Source organism: Diceros bicornis, chromosome 3 (assembly GCF_020826845.1).
Source record: "Diceros bicornis minor isolate mBicDic1 chromosome 3, mDicBic1.mat.cur, whole genome shotgun sequence".
Classification (NCBI taxonomy): domain Eukaryota; kingdom Metazoa; phylum Chordata; class Mammalia; order Perissodactyla; family Rhinocerotidae; genus Diceros; species Diceros bicornis.
Genome location: NC_080742.1, coordinates 18028523 through 18054148, shown reverse-complemented (window position 1 = coordinate 18054148; position 25626 = coordinate 18028523). Strand labels below are relative to the sequence as shown.

Here is a 25626-nt window from a genome sequence, read left to right as displayed (position 1 = left end):
ATGAAGCAGAAACGTAAGAAATCCACTTAAATACAAAGTATTGTAGAATGTAAGCTCCCAGTAAATATTAGGTATTATTACCTTTCAATAATTACTTTGAATGTAGGCTCATTAAAATTTACGTACCAAAGTCCACACATCGAACATCACTTAAAAAAATATTTTGCATTAAAGTATTATTTTATGTCAGACGCTTGTCTGGACACTGTGGATATCACTGAGGAATGAGCACTAAATGAAATGGAAATAGTATTTGCCTTCAAGAGAGGAAAGACTAATGCTAAATAAGTAATTACAAAGCATCAGCTATTTCAAAAGGGCAGCACAGCTGGATGTGGCGCTGGATCTTCCTTGTTCCTAGAATTACTGAGACAGGGGAATACTTTCGCTAGTAGGGACATGGGAGAACTAATTAGTTTCATTTTGGAAATGCTGAGTTTGTAAGTGCTGTAAGATATCCACATGCGTAAGCAGTTGAAAATGTACGTTTGAAGTTCAAAAGAGATATTTGGGCTAGAGATGTAAATCTTGGTGTTATCGGCATACCCTTACGCTGTGGCACGTGATGTACGCTGAGGAAGTGGATGGGATGGAAGAGGACAAGTGCTTAGATTGAGAAAAGAAGAGCATTAAGGAGAAGGGAAATTTAGGTAACGATGTCAAAAAACTCCAACATTTTCTGGTCATTTGAGAGAAACAGGAAAGCTTGGAGGAGGGGACGGAATTGTAAGAAGAAAGCCAGGAATATATGGAATCACAGAATTCAAGAGAGTGTTCCAAAGGGAGATTAAGTTGAAAGGTCTTGAGAGGGCGAGAAAGAGGTGTATTTAAAAGAACTCTTGGATTTAATAATATGGAGATCACTGGGGATATAATAAGAGAAGCATTAGAGGAGTTGTGGATGCAGAATCCAATGAAGTGTGTTGAGAAATGAGAAGAGAATACGGGAACAGTTTAAAGACGATTTCAGGAACTATAGTGAGGAGTAGGAGAGAGACAGGATCTGTAGTTGAAGGAGGATGCAGCTAAAGGGGGCTTGCTCTTACTTGTTTTAGTTTAATGTTTGACAGACTAATTACATGAATATAGAACTTATAAAGAGAGTAAAGCTGAGGAAACAAGAGGGGGCATAATAAAGGCATTTAGTAAATTTCTATTTATCCTTTCTGAATGTTATTATGCTCTATTTTAGAAAATCTAAAACATCCACTAGACCAACATAAAAAATGCTGAAAGCCATAACATTTTTATCACACAATTTAGGTATTTTTGTGACTGTCTTTGACATAGCACCCTACAAAATGAACCCTACCATCTGAACCAAAGAACAGTGATTCCTCAAGATGTTCTATGATAAAAGTTCTTTGATCAAACAAGTTTGGGATACACACACACTGTAACAACTTTTTGGAAATTTGCAAACAAAATTAGTATCCCAAGGTTCTGAAAATCTTGTAGCAACAAAACCTGGCTTTTTTTTTTTTTTTTTGTGAGGAGATCAGCCCTGAGCTAACATCCGCCAGTCCTCTTCCTTTTTTGCTGAGGAAGACGGCCCTGGGCTAACATCGGTGCCTATCTTCCTCCACTTTATATGGGACGCCGCCACAGCATGGCTTACCAAGCAGTGCGTCGGTGCGCGCCCGGGATCCGAACCAGCGAACCCCGGGCTGCCACAGCGGAACGCGCACACTTAACCGCTTGCGCCACCGGGCCGGCCCCAAAACCTGGCATTTTTAAACGGGCATTTCCCAAAATTACTAGGTTATGATATCCTTTAATTCTTTAGATATTTTTTCTACAAACTTTGGAAATATGACTCTAGAGTTGAGAATGAATTCCATGAGGTCCTAGGACCACCTGAGGTTCCTAATATTGATGAGGAAGTTCTGGGTAACCTGTAGAGAAAATATATATTTTGCTTTCTATGCAACATAGTTCCAGAACTATGCAATCTTGAGAGAATGAACTATTCTAGAACACCACAACACCCAAGCATTTCCAGATAAATCATAAGGAAATAAAATTTCTTCAGGATGCCATTTGAACCCCCTTGGAGCTATTTGAAAAATATGGGAAATTATTGGAGATTTCTTAAAGTGTGTCTAGATCATGAGGTCTGAGCTAATTAGTATATTCATTTTATTGATTCATTCATTCAGCAATATTTCAGGGACATGTGCTATGTATTAGGTTCTTCTCTCAGTCTTAAGCATGTAGAAATGGACAAAACATGAAGGGCTTATAGTCTAATATAAAACTTACAAAACAAATAAAGAAATATGCACTGTATAGGAAGTAATGAATGTCATGAAAAAAAATCAAGGAGGGTAAGAGTCTAGAGAGTGATGAAAGAATGAAAGACAGGGTGGCCATGGAAGGCATCCTTGAGGGGGTGGTATTTGGGAAGAGGCTTGAATAAAACAGGAAGTAAGCAACAGGGAAGACATGGAGGGAAGAGGCCATTCAGATGCTCTGAAATGGGGGCTTGGTGAGTTCAAGGAGCAGCAAGGAGTCCAGTGCATCTTGAGAAAAGGTGGGGGATGGAGAGAGAGAAGGAAATAAAGTCAGAAAGAAAGACATGGGTCAAAACCTGTAACCATTGTGAGCCATAGTCAGGGCTTTGGGTTTTACTTTGAGTTTGATGGGAAATTACTGGAGTTTTTAAAATATGGGAGTAAGATAATCAGTAGGAATTCAGTTTTCAATCCATTTGGCTGTTATGTAGAAGGTAACTTCTCATAATACCTATTAATTGTGGTGTTATATATTTTAAAAATTCAAATTTGATTGGTGGGCCCAATCCCTTAAACACATGAATTTTGGTCTTTAAATTAGCGTGTTAGCACTTTAATAACTGCACTCGAACTTCAAGAATCAAAATGCAACATGTCCAACAAGATACTATTTATGGTTAAAAAAACTTTTATATTGCCAGATTCTCTACCCAGGCTGCACATTTGAGTCACTTAGGAGATTTTTAAAAATCCCTTTGCAGAACTTGACACCCCGAGATTCTGATTCATTTTGTTTGGGTTGAGGTCCTGCACTTGCTTATAATGTGCAGCCTGGTTTGAAAATCACCACCACTGGCTTTACCTACGCATCCAATAAACTAAAAAAGTAAAACATCTCAAAAGACAAAAACCACATTGACAGGATTATTTGCCCCTGGGGGAGGTACTAGCATTGAAATGGTGGTCAGTCTTCATGACATTTAAATGGTCAAAGCGAGGCTATATTCATGATATCTATATAAGGAAAGAATGTTTAAATTAAAAATGGAAGCTTTTAAAAAGAAATGAAAGAGTATATTAGCTTGGTTTATAAAGGTATGCTAACAAGGCATGCAATTTTTTCCCTTTAGGGACAAAACTGAGCAACCGTTTCATTGCATCATTTGTCCTAAATGGCACTGTAATAGTGGAAGGAGGCAAATGAGGTGACGCCAGCAAAGTGACCGGATCATATTTTGCTGGATTTGCAGTTCTCCTTCACATCCAAATAATCAAGAAGAATGGTCTTAAAATTTACCCTGTGCCGATGCAAGAAAATGGGTTCAAGCCTTTGATTTTGGCCATTTAAAATTTTTGGCCTAATGGTCATCTGATCAGTTTGGTTTGGCAATTAAATCTGAATGTGAAGAGAGATGAAATAAGGTTTTTAGTCTCAACAGAGCCTCTCTTTAACAATGAGAGACATACCCTCAGTTTTTCATGCAAAGAGCAGACTTTTAATAAAACTGAAATAAACTTGTCCTCAATTGAAAATAACAAATTGAATTGTATCAGAAAAGCAGTAGGTTCTTAGTGGACATACTTTGTTGGTAGCCACCCGACGTTGCACAGAGTATGTTTGGGTTTGACTCTTCCAATGCTCATTGTCTTTATTGGTTTGGCAAATTGACCTCCTAGTTTTAGATTCCTCATTTGTAAAATGAGAAAATATAGTGTCTGTGTGACTGCTGTTGTTAGGATTGTGTGAGACGTTACATATGCCGTTGTAAATATAATAATACGCACTAGAAAGAGGATGAGGAAGGAAGAGTATGAGCTTTGGAATCTGACAAGCACGACTTGAGCCCAATCTTCATTTGCCTGATCTAGAATCATGGTCAATAATTTAATTATTCTGAAACTCAAATTCTTAATCTTAAAAAAAATTTTGTCATAAAATGGCTTTGATTATTAGTTAAAATAAACCATGGACAATATTATTTACTCCATAAACTTTTTTTTCCTTCTGCTCTTGTCACCTCCAAATAGCCCATCAGGAGTAGCACAATTCTTGCTTTCTATTTTTTTCTTTTCTTTTCTTCTCTTTCTGAATGAGGTCTCACCTGAGCCCTGTTGATCTGCCCCAAAGCATGTAATTAACAACACCGTCAGGAATGTTTAAAAACTGTGGATCAAAATGTTTACCATTGCTTATTTATATGATTACAAAGAGGTACATGATGGCAAATAATGTTCTATATCAATGTTTTTTAAAAAATACAATTTTAGGGGCCAGCCCCATAGCCTAGTGGTTAAGTTCAGCACATTCTGCTTCTGCGGCCCAGGTTCGGTTCCCAGGCGCAGACTGACACCACTTGTCAGCTGCCATACGGTGGCGGTGACCCACATACAAAATAGAGGAAGATTGGCATAGATGTTAACTCAGGGCGAATCTTCCTCAGCAAAAAAAAAAAAAAAAAAAATACAGTTTTAGAGGTTTTTACTCCATTTCTTACTTAGTACTTTTATTTTCTGGAAAATATATGGCCATGATCAAAGAAAATGTGCCAGATTAGACCAGATTCATTCCCAATTTACGCCAGCATTTTGATCCTCTGAGAGCTCAAGGGACTTACACCAAAGTATTGTTATACCTTTTAACATCAGATTCAGAAGTTAGTGATATATATCAAAATATCCTATATTCTTCATATAACATTTTATAGTTTTTGCAATGGAGAACTCTTCTGGAACATAAGCCAGCCATTATAAGGAGCTTTAGTATCAACTTTAAGATATATTGAATAGATGTTCAACAGAATTATTACCTACAGGAATAAGATAAAAATCAAGTTGTAATGCTTTATACAAAAAACAATATGTGATTCCAAATAACACATTTTTATCTCTCTCGCAAAAACATTGCTATAGGAAGACCAACAACAACTTTGCGCAATGGCGAATAGCCTGGAAGATGGCGGCATGACCCCTGAGCTGGCTGAGGTAATGAAACGGCTGTGGAGAGACCCAGGAATTCAGGCCTGCTTTGAAAGGGCATCTGAATATCAGCTCAATGACTCAGCAGCTTAGTAAGTAAATGCATTTTGATAGGAATTGTAGTTGAAATGCTTAAAATTAAGAATAATATCTGTGTACTTTGCACTTGTAATCATAAAGTAAATGGCTTTAAATTTTGTTATACTAAAATAAAAGTAATTGAAGAGAAATAAAAAAGACCAAGGTGATATAATCAGATGTAAAAATATAACAAGGGGAGCATTTTAAATAACTAATTTTGAAACCATTTGCCTGAGATCCATGTTATAAATATTTTCTCCCAGTTAAAAATAATTAATCATTGTGCACTGTGTTCAACATAAACACAGACTGGTGATGTGCACACTAAGGTTTTGGCTATTCATTTCATTGCTGAAACTATCTAAAATAATCTTATTAATGACACATGCTTTGGCTCCATTGGTTTGATGAGCACGATACAGAATTCTAGAAAAAAGTAATGCACTTATTTTCAAAACATTTATATATTGTGAGTCTTTTTGAGTCTCAAGAAAGATTATATAATTTTCACAGCTATATCACTCAGTTAGCAATTATCAGCCACAAGGAAATTAGGATGTTGTGACACTATTTATAATTTCATTATAAAAGTGAACTTGGGTGCCGGCCCCGTGGCTTAGCAGTTAGGTGCATGCGCTCCACTACTGGCGGCCCGGGTTCAGATCCGGGTGCGCACCAATGCACCACTTCTCTGGCCATGCTGAGGCCGCATCCCACATACAGCAACTAGAAGGATGTGCAACTATGACATACAACTATCTACTGGGGCTTTGGGGGAAAAAAGAAAAAAAGGAGGAGGATTGGCAATAGTTGTTAGCTCAGAGCCGGTCTTCCTCAGCAAAAAGAGGAGGATTAGCATGGATGGTAGCTCAGGGCTGATCTTCCTCTCAAAAAATAAATAAATAAATAAAAATGAACTTGAATTTCCACTTTAGTAAATGGTTCTTAGCCTACCCCATGGTTATATGCCTGCACTCATGTGTGCACAAGTATACAAACATAATTTAAATACTCGTTCTATATTTCTGTCCATGCATATAAATGTGTAAAAAGGTATAAATACAGTCCTTTTGATGAACTCCCAACAGAACATGCTAGCAGCACTACAAAAAAAAACAGTGATATAAAAGTGAAACAAATGAAAAATTATATGAGGACAATGAAACTTGCATGATATTTCAGATTTTTAATCATGATGGGCAGAAGGATTGTGGAGAGAAAACAAACCACCTAAATTCTAGGAAAAGATAACAACAACATCAGTCTTCTGTGGTTACTCATTACTGCTCATTTTAAATTCCAAAATCCAATGGACACATTGCCCTTGGAGGAAAGTCCTGCTCTTCGCTCTCTGGTGAAGTAGAGAATGGATATCATCCTGTGATTACGTTAACTTGAATAACTGTTTTCATAAGTGTACCAGTGCCTGGGCACATTTTAATACCAGGAAACTTCTCTGTAGTATAGAAAACGTGGGTTTTCTATATGAATCATTGATAAAGACAGTCAGAATTCATATGAAACTTTTGTGGAATATTCTCATAAAAAGTTGCTTAGCTAAGTTCTGGGAAGGGAGGAAGAGAAGAATAGATAAGTAGGTAGGTAGGTAGATAGGTAGATAGAGAGACAGATAGATGATAGCTGTAATTAATATATTTAGTTTTGGATACACATTATTGATTAAACATGATTTTTCCCTTAAAATACTGTAAGAAATGTATTTGCAATTATATTATCATTATGTTTGCCAAATTGTTTGCTCTTTGATAGCAAAAAATGTTTACATATTGTATAGTCAAAATGGGCAGATAAAATGACATTTTATTGTATTTTCTAGATTTTCGCATTTTAGTTTTAGCTTTTTCCTTCGTTTTGACATATAAAATATATTTTACACTGGGACTATCTATCATATTATAAATTCATATTAGAAGCATTTATCTGTTCTTCAGGTTAAACACATCTACACAATATCCACTTGCATCCATTTTATGAATGTGGCTTGTATCGTAATGTTTTTTAACTACCCAGATTTATTGGCAGGACAGTAGAATAACAACAATAAAGTCAATTTCCACCCCTGTGTCTAAGAAAAGTTTCATATAAAATAAAAATTTAAAGGTTAACCTTTTTTTTTTGCCCTTAGCAGTCCTTAAGAGGAAGATTAAGTAAAAGCTTGGTAAGAAAAGTAGTTGAATGGCCATTGCTTTCTTCCAAAAATTAACAGAGAATTTTTTTCAAATACTGAATTACATTCACATTTTAAAACTAAATATCACATCAGATCAGTAGCATATCCATGTCTATTTCGTATGCATCATATAGGGCATGGTCTCTTTCTTTCCCTTCCTTCCTTGCTCTTGTGCTCCCTCCCTCTTTCTTCCTTTCTTCTTTCCTTCCTTTCTGTCACTTTTTGGTGAAAGTGAGATATTGGTTCTTCTCTCAAACTCAGAAACCCTTCAAGTTGAGTCTAAGGAAGAGGAGAGTCCTAATCTGTGTAAGGGAGAGGAACTCCGTTGTCAGCAACACAACACCTCCCCACATCGGTACTAGGAAACCGAGAGAAAAGCGTCAGGGCAGTGGCAAAGAGGGGGAAGATTTTAATTAATACTTCATGGTTTACTGACTAAGGCTGTCTAGTGTGCTATTTAAATCCATATGCTTTAAGATTTAACAGAGACTTCACCAGGAAAAATACTATTTTTTCGTGATTAGAAAAAGAATAAGATTTTTTTAAGTGATTTGCACTGTATGTATGTAGGGCCTCTGGATTGGTTTAAGTTTTAGACCACTGGCTTCAGCACCCAAATCCTAGATTTGTTTATTAAAACAAGCATTTTAAACGCAAATTCGTCACTCTGCCAAGGCCTCTGCTTTGCTTGACATCATTTACACATGCAAATAAAAGTACATTAAAGCATGCCTTTACCAAAGCATTCATTTAGCTACGTTCAAATGGACTTAATCTCTCTGATGGCAGATCTGTTTCTGTTTTGTTTTGGCTCTTGCGTGAACCAGCCGACCAGTAGTGTACTTACCACATATGCAGGCTTAGTTGATAGGAAATTCACAAAGGAACTTGCTTCACAAAACAGAAAGAAACTAGAAAAACCTTTCAATATTTTCTCTGATATATTTATATCTTGATTTGTCTCTCTTTTTAAGAAAAAATAAACTTTATTAGACTAAAACATGGTGACAAATTTTCACATTACAAGTATATGTATTTCTGAAGTGTGATTATTTAGCCTTGGCCAAAATCCCTTTGGGGCACTTGCCTACTCTTAGTTTGTTTCAGCTTAAAAGCAGAAAGATTCTCCAAGAATAAATTTTCTATATTGCCGTTGAATTTATTTTTTAAAAAATGATGAAATAACTTTGTTTTTTTAAGGCATTGTGGTGGGTGCTAAGGCATAGCAGCTCAATGTATCCCCTGAAAAATTCAACTTTTGAGTAATTAATATTCAGCTGGATTCTACCCCTCAAATTCTGTCTGGATGGCTGTACGCTCACTGTGATCTTTCTATTTGAGCTATTTATGTTAACTTGGTTCAATGTAATGGCCAAATTTGTCATAAAAACCTTACCAGGCTATTACTATCTCTAACATTTTCATAGAAATAGACGTATTGCCAAGCTATTAAAAAGCCTTAGTATCAAAAGTCTAAAACAGTGGTTTTCATCTGTTTTTAAAGCAATAAAACACTTTGTTTTAGTCTAAAGACATTATCTGGTTTCAAGGATGAAGCTAAGAGGGGCTTCTTGCATCTGCTCTAACAGATTCTTATAGAGCACACAGCTTAATCAGACTTATCCCTGCCTCTCACCACCCCCGGATTCTGTGGGCAAAAAGAGGACAGTGTGGGGCCTGGTAACACAGGGATTTTAACTATCGCCTCTGGTACGAGTTAAGGACACGCTGATGCCATGATGGAAGAGATGGTTGGAGTGAGTAGAATGTGTAATTTCAGCCTTCTGTCCCCAGGAGTGCTAGCTCAGGGATGGGTCAGCAATTCCAAGGATTTGTTCCAGTATGAATCAGCACAGAAGCCAAAAGCTTCTTTATTGAGCTAACCGGATATAATCATGACACTTAATGAAAATGGTTCAGTCCAAACTAGACAATCCATGGAGAAACAACACAACAGCCTTCCAATTATGACATTAAAACCAATCACTCTCTGAAAATTCAAGGTGCTTCAAGTCTAACTATAGCACTTTGAGGATAATCTAGTGACTGGCATTACAAGGTAGCATTTTTGGGGATGATCTAGACCCTATAAAAAGAGCTTTTCTCTCAAATGCCTATCCATATACCAGCAAATCTATCACTTACGCCTCATAAAACACAGGCTAAGGCAGCATTGATCCAGCTACCTTTAACAGAAGCCCCCATGGGTCAGCTGCGTGCCACCCTCAGCACTCTGCAACATCCCGGCCACCAAGCCCTTGTCATTCTGATGAGCCAGAGTGTGAAAAGAACCAGTCTGGAGTTAACCATTTTAATGGAGCCTAAACTAAAAATTCATTTGTACTCAATCCTGGTATCTTCAGATACAAAGTTAAAAACATATATGGTATCTCATTTCTTTATTAGCTACCTTAATGATTTGGACAGAATAACAGCTCCTGGATATGTCCCAAATGAGCAAGATGTTCTACATTCTCGAGTGAAAACAACTGGAATCATTGAAACTCAATTCTCCTTTAAAGATTTGCATTTCAGGTATGATCAAATGTCTTTTCTAACTATCAACAGAAATATGCCCCAGGCTCAATATTTCTGCCCGGAGAACGGCTCTAATCCGTGTTCAGGCGCCGTGAGTCCTCGGGTACGCTCCCTAGACCTGGTTTACTCTCAAGAAGCTGTCCCTTGTTGCCACCTGTAGCCCTGCACCCAACCCTCACTCTGAACCTCATCCCTCCCTCCAAGAAAAATGCCTTTGTCTTGAGCAGGTGAGAGCTAGATTTTATTTTCCTCATTCGTGAAACTGATATCCTACTTTGAAAACAAAAAAGGGAATATATTTAAATAACATTTCAGCAACAGGTGCCAGGGATCCTATTTCCTTCGCCTTCCTTCTCTCCCATTTGCTTGAAATATTTTTATTAATTTTTTCCTTAATTAAAAAAATGCAAATAATTAAGAAGAGAATTATTTCAATGTGACACTGTTTACTGGAATAACAAGGCCCTTTTTATAAGCATGATTTGGGTGTGAAAATGAGTCCATTATTTTCATTGCTGTTACATTATCAAGAACTTCCTAGAAATTCCATTGCAAAATTACTCACTTACTATACCAAGGAATGGAAATCCATTCCACAGTGTTAGAAAATGTCCCTTGACATTTAAGCACCTTGTCCCTATGGACTATAGATGAGATGGACTATTAGATATTAAAATCAGGTTTTAGATGTACCCTTTAGAAATGAAAAAACAATGAAAATATAATAAAATCATTAACATATGTAATAATGGGAATATTTTTAAAAAGGAGAAAAACTGGAGGAAAGATGATATGAAACATTTGTATCCATTTGTGAGGAAAATATTGTTTCAGTGATTAAAGCTTTAAAATTTTTTAAGTATTAAAATTGGTGATATAGAATCTCTAATTAGAATAGTTATTACGTAGAGGGTCAGAATATTTGCAAGTTAATATGGAAGAAAGCTCTTCAAAATGTATACCTAAATTTCAGGCCTTACAAATAGTTGATTTTCTGAAAGATGAGCCAAAGATCAAACCAGGATAAAGGGACTGCAAAGATGGGATCAACAACCCCGCTCGGCAAATGTAGCAGAACTCAGTCCTGTCAACACAGCGGTACAGCTCCTCTCCGGCGACTACTTTCTCCAAACTCTTGATCTTTGATCCAGTTCCTGGGATTTTCCTTTGGGAGCCCAGGTCCAATCACTTCTCCTCTGTGCCCCTCTGAAGCCTGCCAAGGCATTTTTGGCACATTCCTTTTTCTCTCTTACTCTTCTTCTTCCTCTCCAAATTTCTCACCGAAACACAGACTAAAAGCTGAGTATAGGGCTTGAGGGTGGTCCTACAGCCTGGGATTGAGATAGCAGTAGTTGTTGATGAACAAAGTAACCCTTACTTGCCTAATGAGTTTGTTGTAAAGATTAGATGAAGTCAAGTCATAGCAAAGAGTTATAACTTGATGTTAGCTTGTCTTACCCAAGCTAATGGAATTGTCTTGATCCTGTGTTGTCTGGATCATAAGCCGGTTTTGAAAATTAATGTCACATATTGAACATCTAGAAGCTTGCAACCCTGGTCATTCTCTGTAACATCAATCAATTTATTATCGTCTCAGAAATGGTCAATATCATGAATTATCTTTTTTATATATTTGTTCCTTGGACATTCCAAGCCTCAGGGCCTTTGCACTTGCTATTCTCTTTACCTAAAATGCTCTGACCGTGGATCTCTACCAAGACCGGCTCCTTCTCATCGTTAAGTTTCCAAATCAAATGCTGTCGCCTCGTGGAGCCTTGACCATCCTATCTGTTAACCATCTCTGCATATCCCCATCACTACTACACCCAGCAGTGTGCTGGTAAACATGTAACAACAGCCTCTCTGGGTCACTGGGAGGGGGTAACATGACGAACTGGGCATTGCTATCCTTATGTAAGATAAAGAGTCAAGAAATGGAGGCTAAAATGAGGTGAAAGATTTCTTCTAGATCATACATAGAAGTGCCAGAAATGCTGTTAGAATCCACATCTTTCTAACTTCAAAGATGACACTTCTTATGCTGTATATCACTGACAGACTATTAGGTAAATTGGAGTGAAAACCCTACTTTTTCTGTAGAGTAAGTACTTCTTCCAGCATTGTTGGTCATTTATAATTCCCTTCAGAGGAAAGAGGGAAGGGGGAATAAAATGGCAGCCTGTTGGGGAGACATCTTTGAGTCAGCAGGGCTCTGTGGTACTTCACACGTCTCTGCTTCAAAACCAGGGTGACACGACTATCGCCAAAGAGCCCTCAGAACCTCAGAAAATTATGTTCATTTCCTGGAACATCCGTTTCACTCAGTACCAAGTAATATAAATGTTTATAAATTTTTAAACAATTATACTCTGAGTAGAATACAGCATTTGCATTATTTTTTTAAAATAGTATTTTAAAGATGTTTCCCTCACAATAGGCCTCTTTAGATTAGACCTCTATCTCCGCACTGGTGTGTCATTTTCTCGTCCTTGTAGTTCTGTGGTTCATTTTGTGAAGTCTTGTCTTAAGTCATACAGGTAAAGGACCTTCTGTTCTACTTTGGTGTATTGCTGGGCTTTATGAAGGAATGACTATACAACTACTCTTTGCCATCCACTAAGACAGATTTGGAGCTCTTTTGTTTTCTTAGGTTTTGCTTTCCCTCTGGCTCAAGAGGGTGTGTTATTAAAGGCATTGTCTGTGAGGAAGAGAATGGAAAATACTAGCTACTTACTCAAATGCAGGGAAATTCTCTGAACACAAGTAGTTAAACAATAAAATTTTGAAAATATACTTCATTTTACTATAAAATATAAAAAACAACTATACTTTTTTCTTAAGGAACTATTTAAAACCATTTGAACACTTTTTTTTTTTCTTTTCTGCTGAGGAAAATTTGCCTTGAGCTAACATCTGTTGCCAATCTTCCTCTAGTCGCTTGGGGAAGATTTGCCTTGAGCTAACATCTGTGCTAATCTTCCTCCATTTTGTATGTGGGACATCGCCACAGCATGGCTGTCAACAAGTGGTATAGGTCCACACCCGGGAACTGAACCTGGGCTGCCAAAGCGGAGCACACTGAATTTAACCACTAGGCCACAGAGCTGGCCCCTTAAATACGTTTTTAAGTTTAGTGACAGCAATTGAGATATGTTAATCCCTTAATTCCCACAGTTAAATCCCTTTTTTTTTTTGAAGTACTGAATAGGATTTTCCAAAAGTGCATAGGCTTTTGTAGTGTAAAGTTTTGTAGTATTTCAAAACAGGAAGTATAAAAACAGTCTATCTTCCAACTCCATTTCAGTAAGTGCACAGGTATTAAAATATATTGCATTAGCATTGATTTGTATTCACATGGCATAAATCATCCTATGACTATTTAAAACTAAAGACTTAATTTACATATTAAATTAGAGAACTTTAGAATTTTATACAGGAACATCAAAATGACAAATTCTCTCTGCCAATGTACTGTATTATCTTCATGTATTACCTAATTTAATGAAAATTACCTTAGAGTTCTTGTCAAACCAGAACTCCAACTGTCAAGCTGATAAAATAAATTATCTTTACAGATATTACAGTACTATGTAAATGGAAAATACAATGCAAATGTGAGCCCTTTTATTGTTATAAAATAATTCCTCAGGACAAGGAACTTATAGATTTACAAGGATCTATCAAATGATTATAGAGAAGTCACTTTCTCCCTAATTGCCCCATGATTGAAAAACAGAATTGAAAGGATGTGAAACCATATGAGACCCAAGGAAAAAAGTTCAGCAACTATTACAACGTAGAGCTTTAGATTTTGTGAATTTAACATAACTACTTTCAACAATGTTTGAGTGGATCCATGACATAAAATAAAGTATAATTTTGCTGAATTTGAAGTTGAATCCTGTGCAACATGTTCATTTCTGTGGGGGTATGATTATCTCAGCTTAGGAGTGAGTCTGGTTGTCTACTCAGCAGCTGTGTCAACTTAGCTTTGTTATTCTCTGTTAGATCTTGCAGAACAATAACTCGTGTATGACTATATACTTGTTTTGGGTATGTTTATGGTTAATATTACAAAATAATAGGCTATATAACATGATATCTAATTTATTCTAGTGATAGAATCTATTTTAATGACTTTCTGAATTACATTATTTAATAATTAGAGAATTATCTATTGAGAATTTTAAGTTCGAAACAGACAGACATACACACATTTAGTAGAAAGTATATAATGGTATTAATACTTATGGGAGTTTAGCGACCCTGGCTCCCATATGGTTATAAGTCCTTTTGATTCTGTTTTTAATCACAGCAGTTAAGGGACCTAGAGTGACCTCTGTGCATATCCTTTGTGTCTGCAGGTATCTACCCTGATCTACTTTCAGAACTGGGCACACGAGAAAGACTGGGTTAGGCCATTTTGCTGTGGCTGCATAGTGATGACACAGATCCACCTGTTGGCCCTGTCATATGTAGTCATCTTAAGTTATACCAATTCTGATACAACCAATTATCTTGAATAAATCCCATTCAACAGAATAGTTTAAAATAAATTCCTACTCAGATTAGATCTCATTTTTCTGTGGTCAAATATATAGGTGATGTCAGAAATTGTGATTTTTTTCCCCAAGAAAGTCACATGTTTATGGCATGAGCAAAGACATCTAACAAATAAATTAGCTGCAGTAGCATTATCGATTTTTAGCTAACCTAGATTTTGCAGCACTATAAAGGGCAGGTTATTTTATAATAACCTATTCTGATAGGAAGTGTGAATACTCTTATGTGGTCAAATATTTAGCCAACTGTTTAAACCCATAAAACTCAATAGCTTTCTGAACTGTTTAAAATAGACTATAAAACTCAACTGTGTAGTCAACTGTTTCATATAAACCCATAAAACTCTGATGGCTTGCCCTCTACTAATGCCATGTGTAGTTTAACAAATAATCAATGTTCAGCTATCACTTAAAACCTGGCCTGTTAATTTTTAGCTAAATCATACATTTCAGGCATTTTAAAACATTTTTTTAAAATTTAAGAATCCTATGGCACCGTCCCAGTGGCACAGGCAGTTAAGTGCAGACGCTCCGCCTTGGCAGCCCGGGTTTCGTGGGTTCGGATCCTGGTCGCACACCGATGTACCGCTTGTCACTTGATGCTGTGGCAGCATCCCATATAAAGTAGAGGAAGATGGGCACAGATGTTAGCTCAGGGCCAATTTTCCTCAGCAAAAAAAAAGAGAGGAGGATCAGCATCGGATGTTAGCTCAGGGCTGATCTTCCTCACACACACACACAAAAATTTGAGAATCATAACTTAAATATCAGACTTAATAAGGAAATATGTATTACCAAAAAAATAAATAAATAAAACAAAAAACCCTTTACTCAAAATGAGGACTGCAGGTTCCAACAAATATCACTAACCCTCTGGTTACCTTGACTATTCAGGGAATTAAGGGTATTCAAGCTGTATCACATATCCATTCACCTCATTAATTGTCCATGTAGATTTGAGCAATCAAATGTTTAGTCAGCAGGTATACCTGTTTCTCTCTGATTTCTATTTTTGTTTGTCACAGAATGTTCATGATGGTGTGTGTGTAGATATGTATGTATAGGAGAATCCTTCTTCAGTGAAACATATAATAAGTAAATGCTCCACTTTGGGAATCTCCAAATTGTTTCAGTAGGTTGTAATGCTTTATTCCTCTAAAATGAGCCCCAAATTAAAATTTGAAGAGGTAAAAGTGAAAAGAGATGTATGAAAAACAAATTACTACAACAGCAGCAAAACAAAATGTACCTCTTCTTAGACCTAACATAATATCCAGGAGAATCAATATAAAAGCAAAACTCCAGCCATTGGTCTGATTTGCTAAGGAGCATTTCAGCTCAATAATAGCTGATGGCATTAGAGAAATGTTCAGTGCTCCCTGGACCTATGTCTCTAATGTCAATCTGCACACAGAGAAAAAATATATTGTTTATCAAGTGAGTCATAAAATGAGAAGATTGTTGGCATGCGTTCTAAGATAGACTTTCAGAAGTGATTTCATTGATATGAGTAAAACCCAGGAAGGAGTAGTCTTTGTCCTCCCTTCCTTGGGAGAAAGCTAAGCCTATTAAAACATGTTTACTGGAGGCTGCATGATATGTTGAAAGAACACTGGGCTAAGGTCCTATTACACAAGATATACCCCTTACTAACCGTATATGTTTACCTCAAGAGGAGAATGGCTACCTTACACATCGGGGTTAATACCGTCAGTAGAAGGTATACCAAGTTAATACCATGCAAAGAAGCTGAGTCATCAGAGAAGCTCAGGAGACAGCCAGTGAGACTGCTGGGCTTGCTGTCACTCGATTTTCATCTCAAAGATTTTTCAGCTGTTCCATTTCTTGGGAAAGCCATCTGAGATCATATGTTGTAGAAAAGAAATAGGTAGGAAATATATGAAATTTCCTTCTTCCCTTTTGCTGGGGAGTTTATAGCCCCCCCAGAGTCCATAAATTAGGAATACCCATATCTTGATAATTCTTATTACTGTTGTATTACTAGGGACTCCCTGCAAAAATTAAAAAATTAAAAAACTATTAACATGAGAAAAATAAGATTTTCCTCTCAGGGGTAAAATATTTGGTCACCATGGAGGGAAATCGAGCAGTTATACAAAGTCAACTTAAGAATATTCTCAGATTTGCAAGATTTAAATATAATCTGACTGAAAATATAAACATGATTCAAGGAAGAATGTAGCAGTCAGAATGGATAGAGATAGGTCAGTTGGCCATAAAAGCAGAGAAAAAGAGGCTCAAAAACAAATGCTACCAGGACTAACCCAAGTCCTAGTTAGCGGAGAAAACTTAGCCACAGTATCCTAGAATTTGGTTCCTACAGCACTGCCATTCCTACTGTGGAAATTGAACATCGGGCTCCCTTAGTGCAAATATTCCATTCATCCAGTGACCTTTGTCCTGGTTCCATGATTAGTTAGCTCTCCATTATATGACACCCACTGTGGAAGCAAACCCTGAGGAGAGGATTAGAGCAAAAGAGGAAACACGAACTATGGAGATTCTTACATGTTAAAATCTAGTGGGTGCGGGTACAAGGAGTGGTTGTAGTTTGAAAAGCCCACCAGGAGTTCAAACCTAGAGAATTATACTCCTTCCTCAACTCACCAAAATCCGCAAGTTAATGCATCTTTGTTCAATCACAGTATCACATTTCTTTGCCAACGAATGATCTATCATATATTCATATACGATCAAATGGAGAATACGTACAACACCTAGAATCTAGATTGTCTACACTATCTCCATTAAAAGAATGGCACACAACCCCTGGGAAAGGGAGATTTTAAAATTTTTGCCCGGTAACCTGTTTGACAACACATAGAACTACTGTCTGATCTGGGGGACGGAGAGACTCCACAGCAAAGATAATTCCAATCCACTTGATGAGGGTTTGAGAGCTAACTATAAACACTATGTACTAGTTGGGGACCTCTGGTCTAAGTATATAGACTTACACTTGATGAGCAGCACAGCAAAGTTCAATACCTTTCACAGCATAATGATCATAGCCACAGAATTTATTACAAATATTAGTTGAATTAATAAGCCCTGGGCAAGCTGCTGAAAGGGCTCATCTGAAAAATAGGAATAATAATTGGACCCACCTTATACGTTTATGGTGAAGTTGAAATGAGTTAATTATTATAGAATGCTTACATGCCTGGCAAATAGTAAACTCTTATGTGGTGTGTTAAATTAAGATTAAAACATTATAATTGGTGATGTGGGAATTTATGGAGGAAATAGTAGTCATGATCTGAACTATTTCCATTTCTCCCACATTTTATACTTTATTTTAATAAAGGTTTTTTCAGTAAAGCAATAGGTAAAACTCTACTTTTCAAAATCTGAAAAAAAGACTGAGATTACATTTATGGATTAACGAAACATTTGACTAAAAATTTAAAGGTCCGAATGCATATTTTTATCTTTGCTTTCATAAAAATGTTGACTGATTTCTAAAAATTAAAGTTATTGGTTAATTTTCACATAATATAACCTTAAAGTCAAAACCCTGCCCTCTTCCTCCATTTATATTGCAAGTCTGAAACTGCAGAGGGTTTGTTAATTAGCAGCACATATGATAGTCTTCATTGACACTGAATTTAAATTTTCAAATCACGTAACTATTGAACTCAAACATGATCTTCAATATTCTGAGCGTCTTGTCGTTCAATCTACTACTGAATTGAAGGATTTTGCCTTGGTGCGTATATATATTTGAAGAATTTTAGTTCTATGTATTTGTTCTCTAACTGGTTAATATGTGAAATATGAAGTACAGTGTATTATACTTTCGATTATCTTCAGTAAGTTAGCTGATTGACATTTAGTGCCCCAAGGATCATTATTATCTTTGATATCTCTGTACAGCTTGGATGCTCCTTGGTGCTTAATATCCGGGGTTTACACTATTACACAAGTCCCATAATTTCTTTCTTTGCCTCTACTCTCTTCCTCATCAAATCTACCTTCTGGACTCAGATCAAAGTGACCTAACATAACAACAAGCAAACAAACAAAAAATGTTAATTCTCTACCCAAAAATCTCCTATAGTCCCTCACTGACCACAATATAACATCTATTCATCTCAGGTAGTATAAAAGACAGTAAATCTATTTCCAGACTTACACCTCAGACTTACTCCTGCCCATTCAAATCCTCTGCTCTTGCTGTCACTCTGTTGCCTCTACCTGGAAGATTCCTTGCCAGACATCCACTTGGCTCAATCCCTCATCTCCATAGATTTTTACACAACTCTCATCTTCTGCAGTTTCTGATCACTCCATTTCAAATTACTACCCACCCCCTACACTCTCTATCATATACTGACACCTAAGACTATTTACAAACACACACACACATACACACCCCCCACCACTACTAGATTAGAAGATTCTAGACACTGAATCTCCAGTACCTGGTATAAGTGCTCAATAAACATTTGGTGAATAAACAAATAATTATCAGGCCATATATCTCAGTGTTTCTACCTTAATCCTTATGTTCCCCAAAATATAAATTATTTGCTTACCCCCAATATGCCATGTTCTTATGCCTTGATGATTTGCATATGTGCTTTATGTAAAAATCCCCCCTGCATCCCATTAACATGGAATCTCTTCATTTATTAGCAAATATTTATTGCATGTGTATCGTGTCAGGCATGGTGCCTTGCACTGGAATATAGCAGTCACTAACACAGATGAAGTCTCTGTTCTCATGAGGCTGCTCTTCTACTGGGGAGATGCTAGCTATGAAACATGTAAGAAAAATGAACAAACCAGTTAATTATCAACTGTGACAATTACTATAAAGGAAACAAGGAAAGTGGTGGGATAGAAAGTAAATGGGGGATGGAGAGAGATACAATTTACATGGACACTCAAGGAGGCCTCTTTGTGAAGGAAATATTGACGTTAAGACCTGCAAGTTGAGAAAGAAGCCGTTTTACATAAGGAAAAAAGGAATCGTGTCATGTGGAAAGGAGACAGACTATGCAAAAGTCCTGAGAGAGCAAAAAGGTTTATAATAAAGGAACTGAAGGAAAGTCCTTGTGATTGGACTGCATTAAAAAGAGGAAAGTGGTATGAACTAAGCTTGGAAAGGTAGGCAGGAACCACAACAGCAAGACCCTTATAGGTCGTGGAAACCAGTTTGTGTTTGATGCTAAGGGAAGAAGGCTTTGAAAAGCTGTAAGCAGGAAAATGGTTGGTAAGATTCACATTAAAACAAAATTCTGAGTGCTGTGGGAATTGATGGTAGGCTGTAAGCATAGAAACAGGGAGGGCACTCTCTCGGTGGCCCTGGTGAGAAATGTTGGTGGCCTGTGCAAGAGGGGAGGACTTGGATAGTAGTGGGTGAATTAGAAACAGCATTTTGGATGTGTACTACATGGAGGATGAAGGAAAGGGTGGTATTAAGAGTTTATCTCCTAGTTTCTTTATTGAGTCATTATGTCCACAATGGTGCCAAAATACCAAAAGAGAGGGAGGGCCAAATTTTCAAACACCTTCTCTGAGAAAGTTTCATGATCCCTCAGGCTGACATAAACCTTCTTCTGGGCTCACATTTTACCTTGTATATTAGAAAATTTATTATATAATATTGTAATAATGTATCTGTTTTTCTTTCTACAAGACAGCAAGCTCTTTCAAGATGATGACCGTATCTTTTCATCTTTGTGTCAGTCGGCCTAGCACACTGTCTAGTACATAGAATGCAAACAATAATTGTTTGAATGAATGAATGTAGGAAGAGCTCAGAGAACAGGCATCGTAGTATCAGAACTATGGTAGCTTCCAATCTTCTTGAAGGTTCTATTAATTTAAGACTATGTATAGACTTTATCAAAATCTCCTGAGGCTAATACATTTCTTACTAAAATTCTAAACTGCTTTAAATTTCCCAGCTGCTCAAAGTCAGCATGTGAATGATTTTACCCTAGTCTGCATGAATAATAATAAAAAGAAAAAAGAGATGAGCTTTCTCCTTTTTTCTCTAGTTCTTGAACTGTAAACTGGCCAAATAAGACTTATTTTATAATCAATAAAATCAAAAGAATACTTTTTAAAGATATGAGAGCATCCTTTTATAACTCTAAATGTTAATCTTAATATAAATTTTGGAAGATATTTGTAAGATTCATTATGCGGTTATTTTGATTTTTTTAAAGAATGTTCGATGTAGGTGGACAGAGATCTGAGAGAAAGAAATGGATCCACTGCTTTGAAGGAGTCACATGCATTATATTTTGTGCCGCACTCAGTGCCTATGACATGGTCCTGGTGGAAGATGAAGAAGTGGTGAGTCTAAAAGGAAAATAAAGCCAGGGTGAAAAACAGGCGTTTGTACTTTCCACTATTAGTACCACTTTTCCCAACTCAATACGGCCTTCCAAAGCTAGATGTGCCTCTAGATGCTTGTTTCTAGTGCCCAACAGTAATATTTTGCAAATAATAATCCTACACATTCCCATCTTTTGTACCTAACAGAACAGAATGCATGAAAGCCTTCACCTGTTCAATAGTATCTGTAATCACAAGTACTTTGCAACCACCTCCATCGTCCTGTTTCTTAATAAAAAAGACCTCTTTCAAGAAAAAGTAACCAAAGTGCATCTTAGTATCTGCTTTCCAGAGTACACTGGTAAGATTCTTTTCCTTTAATTCCACCGTAGTAAATTCTTATATAGACATATATTTTCCTATGTGGATCTTGACATGTAATATTTATGAGGTTGAGACTCATAATAATTTTTTTAGTCGTGTGTATGATCCAAACTGGAAAGAATTGTACAAATAGAGAGGAAACCCTCTCTACATTGTCTGCGGTAAAGCAAAGCTCTAAGGGATAAATGGGAGGCGGTTAGAGAGACCAGGGTTGCTACTCTAAATCATGTATCAAACAACATTGCAAACTATGTTATCTTAAACATTATGGTAGGAACTTAAATTTTATTCCAAAATGACATTTTTTACGTATTTTCTAATGAAACCTTGTGATACTGTCCTAGATCTCCATGTGGCTCTTCAAAGTCTGAATTAAGTTTCCAGACGGATAGTTTGAATGAATTTGAGAATAGTAATGTCTTCTCTTTTTTCAGTTTTCTAGGTCCTAGAGTTTTAGTGCTAATCCTATTAGTCAATGACTATAAAAGTCAGGTTCTACAGAAGTGTTGTTACTGCTTCAGAGACAACTTTTTTTTTTCTTGTAAATGGTTACATGCTTTGTTGTTAATGAAATTGTGTAAGATGGAAATATTTATGATTTAAACACAAATACAGACCCAATTTCACCACCTAGATATATGGGTAGCTCAAATATTGCTAGGAGCATGGCATTCTGTAGAAATAGCTATTTGTGCTAATCTTTAGTTAGTGCTTATATCTCTCTTCCATATTTATAAATATTATTAATTATATGTTCACACATTTATCATGTGATTAAATATAATCATGATTCTATATTGAATATCACAAATTAAATACAGACATAATTAAGTTTGCATGTTTCTTTTAACCAATAGAGTTTACTTCTTAGAGCAGTTTTTAGTTTACAGAAAAAATGAACAGAGAAACTGAGTTCCCATATACTCCCTCTCTGGTCAGCTCCCAGTTTCCTCTATTATTAATATCTTGCATTGATGTGGTACATTTGTGACAACTGACGAACTGATATTGATACATTATTAACCAAAGTCCATAGTGTGCATTAGAGTTAATTTTTTGTGTTGTGCAGTTCAATGGGTTTTGCAAATGCATGTGATGTATCCACCATTATAGTATCATGAAGAATAGCTTCACTGCTCTAAAAATCACCTGTTCTCTGCCTATTCATGCCTCTCCCCTCTCCTCCAACCTTTGGCAACCACTAATCTTTGTATGGTATCTATAGTTTTGCCCTTTCTAGAATGTCATTTAGCTGGAACCATACAGTATATGGCATTTTCTAACTGACTTCTTTCACTTTTCAATTTTAAATGCAATATCCATTTAATTTTCCTCCATGCCTTTTTGTGGGTTGATAGCTTATTTCTTTTTATTGCTGAATAATATTCCATTCCATAAACAAATCAGTTCCTTTATTCTTTCACCTACTGAAGGACATTTTGGTTGCTTCCAATTTTTGGCAATTATGCGTACAGCTGCTATAAATATCCATGTGCAGGTTTTTGTGTGCACATAAGTTTTTGTGTAAATACCTAGGAGTGCAATTGCTGGATTGTGTGGTAAGACTATGTTTAGCTCACTGAGAAACTGCCAAACTGCCTTCCAGAGTGGCTGTACCATTTTGCATTCCCAGCAGCAATGAATGAGAGCTCCTGTGGCTCCACATCTTTACCAGCAAGTGGTGGCGTCAGTGTTTTGGATTTTAGCCATGTTTCATTGTTTTAAATATTGTGCCTCATGGAATTTTTCTCCTAGCTACAATAAAGCGGGGAACAAACTCTTATCTGCTCAAAAATCCTTATGTTACTGCTCTATCTTGTGTTAGGTCCCCACTAAGCATATTCTGTTATCAAGCCAATCACCAGGTCACTTTTAGCTGCTCTGTATTTGTTAGCCTTCCTATTTTATTTCCGCCTTTTCCCAGTTGATCATTGTCTGTCCTGCTATGAGGTTAAACTTTCTCAAGCACAGCCTTCATCAGCTGTTCATTTAGCTCAACTAAAACATCAGTCAAGAATAGCTCCTATAGTCTTACATATCTCATCTCAGCCATTTTGTTTAGTTAGCAACACAGTTCATACTCTGGCCCATACCATCTATTCTACTTGATTTCCTACAATTCCTCTGCAAAGATCTGTCATTTCCATCTGACCAGATTTTCCAAGGTGCAATCCGCTTCTCTACCCTTCCCTCACGTCTGGTGGACAGGCCGTTCTCCCTCTCACTTTTTGCCGTTCACTCATCCTGTTTTTCTTCTCTCTTCTAGCTATGCCCGAAGGTCCAGCTCAGATACCACCTCATTCTGTAGTGGTAGTTCATCTATAATTTCTACTTCATCTATAATTTCTACGAGTTCTGTAGTTCATCTATAATTTCTATTTTTTTCTTCTTTTAGTTCGTATTAAAACACATGCACACACCCATATACACATATCCATGCACAGCTTTTCACATATTTACAGGCTTAATTACTCACTCACTTTGTTGTGTAAATATGTTAGTATTTCTACTATATTCTGAGCTTTTTAATGTAGAGGTTACATTTTAGCCACCAGAAGCCTCCAGTGGGGTAAGCATAGTTCCCAGCACAAAGTAGATATTGCGTAAATCCCTGATAATTGACCAATCTCTTTTTAATTTTTCAATACTGAGTACATCCAATAGCAGCACACAAAGGAAAATCCTAAAACTTACTAATGTTATTTATATTCTTTTAAAAATGCAATTAACATTTACTTTAAATTTTTTTTTTTAACAAGGGCCAAATACATTTGAAGATGCAGGGAACTACATCAAGAACCAGTTTCTAGACCTGAATTTAAAAAAAGAAGATAAGGAAATTTATGCCCACATGACCTGTGCTACAGATACTCAAAATGTCAAGTTCGTGTTTGACGCAGTTACAGACATAATCATCAAGGAGAATCTGAAAGACTGTGGGCTTTTCTAATCAATCCTTTTTCTCTTTCACTCTTGCTCATGTATGCTTTTCAAGATATAAAAGGAATGGTGCTGTGTGATGTGTTTAGTTTTAATAGATATTAACTTATCTACAAATATGATTAGCATTACAAAGCAAAAAGTTTTCACGCAAAAATTTTAATGTATTGTCACCTGTATCTGAATAAGCTTTGATTTCTCTGGGACACTGAGGATGGGGGTGTCTTTGATGTCCTCAGGTCTGAAAACTGGTACATTTTGGTAACTCTATAACAGCACATATTAGTGACACTGAATTTGCTCAGAAGTAAACTTCTGCATTGCGGCCTGTTTTTAATCACAACAATGAAAAATGCAAGGTATTCCATATTATTTCCATTGGCCAGATCTCGAGAGGCATTCATTTTTGTTGACAATGTAGCTGTGCCTGTACTTTAGATACTATTCAAAGATGATACATGTGGTATTTTATTGGTTAATTACTCCTATTCAGCTAGCTGCAAATGAAATGTTCACTACACGTATTCTTGTTGATGGGAAATTACGTATGCAAAAGAAATGCATGTAATTTCATCTGCTACATGTTTTTTCCTTCGAAAAAGTCATTAATGCTGAATTTACCCTTAGAAGAGGATTTCAATAATATATCTCTTTGCACCAACCTGATTGAAAACAGGGGACCTTGCATGGTTAAGCACACAGTGCAAGGCTATTCAGGCTGAACAATAGTTCTCAATGGAGTACTTATTTCCCACATTTATTCCAGAGTGGCATAGAACATTATCATAATTGATGGTTTGGGGACAAGAATTCTAGACTGCAAGAGAAAAAAATAATTCAATGTCTTAGTACTAGTATGTTTTGGTTTTGTGAATAAGAAGTAGGAAGTAAGAGCGAGAAATTAGGAGATTTTTTTAGAAGAGAAACATTGAGCTTCTCTGTTAGTACTGGGTGGTCCATTCGAAAAGTTATGGTATGCTAATGGTCAAAGTCTACTTTTTAAAAGCTAATTTGGTGCCTTACAAATCACATCATATGATTTATGAACAGAAAAGAAGACTTTTTCCTTTTTTAAAGTGTGTACCATTGTCAAGATGTCTCAATATCATTTACCCTCTGTACCCATAAAAAGTGACATATAGGTCAGAATAGTAGGTCAGCACATAAGATTTATAACTACTCTCAAAAGAGAGCTAATTAGGTTTATACACGCTAGATGGGATGAAGGGAATGTAAATTAAGTAATTTGCCAATCTGTAGCTCAGGTGAATTTAGGTGGCTCTGTCTCAGCGTCACTACTTCATTGTTCTGTGACACATTTCCATTCTGAACACATAAGAATGCTCATATTCGATAAGTAACCTTGAATATTTCAGAGTGTCTCTGGCTTTATTTTCAAAAACACAAA

General features: G+C 36.5%; 1 protein-coding gene across 1 annotated transcript in view; it reads left to right on the top strand.

Annotated features, from left to right (window-relative positions):
- The window catches only part of GNAT3 (G protein subunit alpha transducin 3), a 48508-nt gene extending 24280 nt beyond the window's left edge, over positions 1-24228 (top strand). Inside the window, exons 4-8 of the mRNA XM_058568494.1 lie at positions 5145-5302; positions 9889-10017; positions 20783-20912; positions 21102-21255; positions 24038-24228. Coding sequence (XP_058424477.1) covers positions 5145-5302; positions 9889-10017; positions 20783-20912; positions 21102-21255; positions 24038-24228 — 762 coding nt within the window. The remainder of the gene's footprint in view (positions 1-5144; positions 5303-9888; positions 10018-20782; positions 20913-21101; positions 21256-24037) is intronic.
- Positions 24229-25626: the final 1398 nt, after the last annotated feature.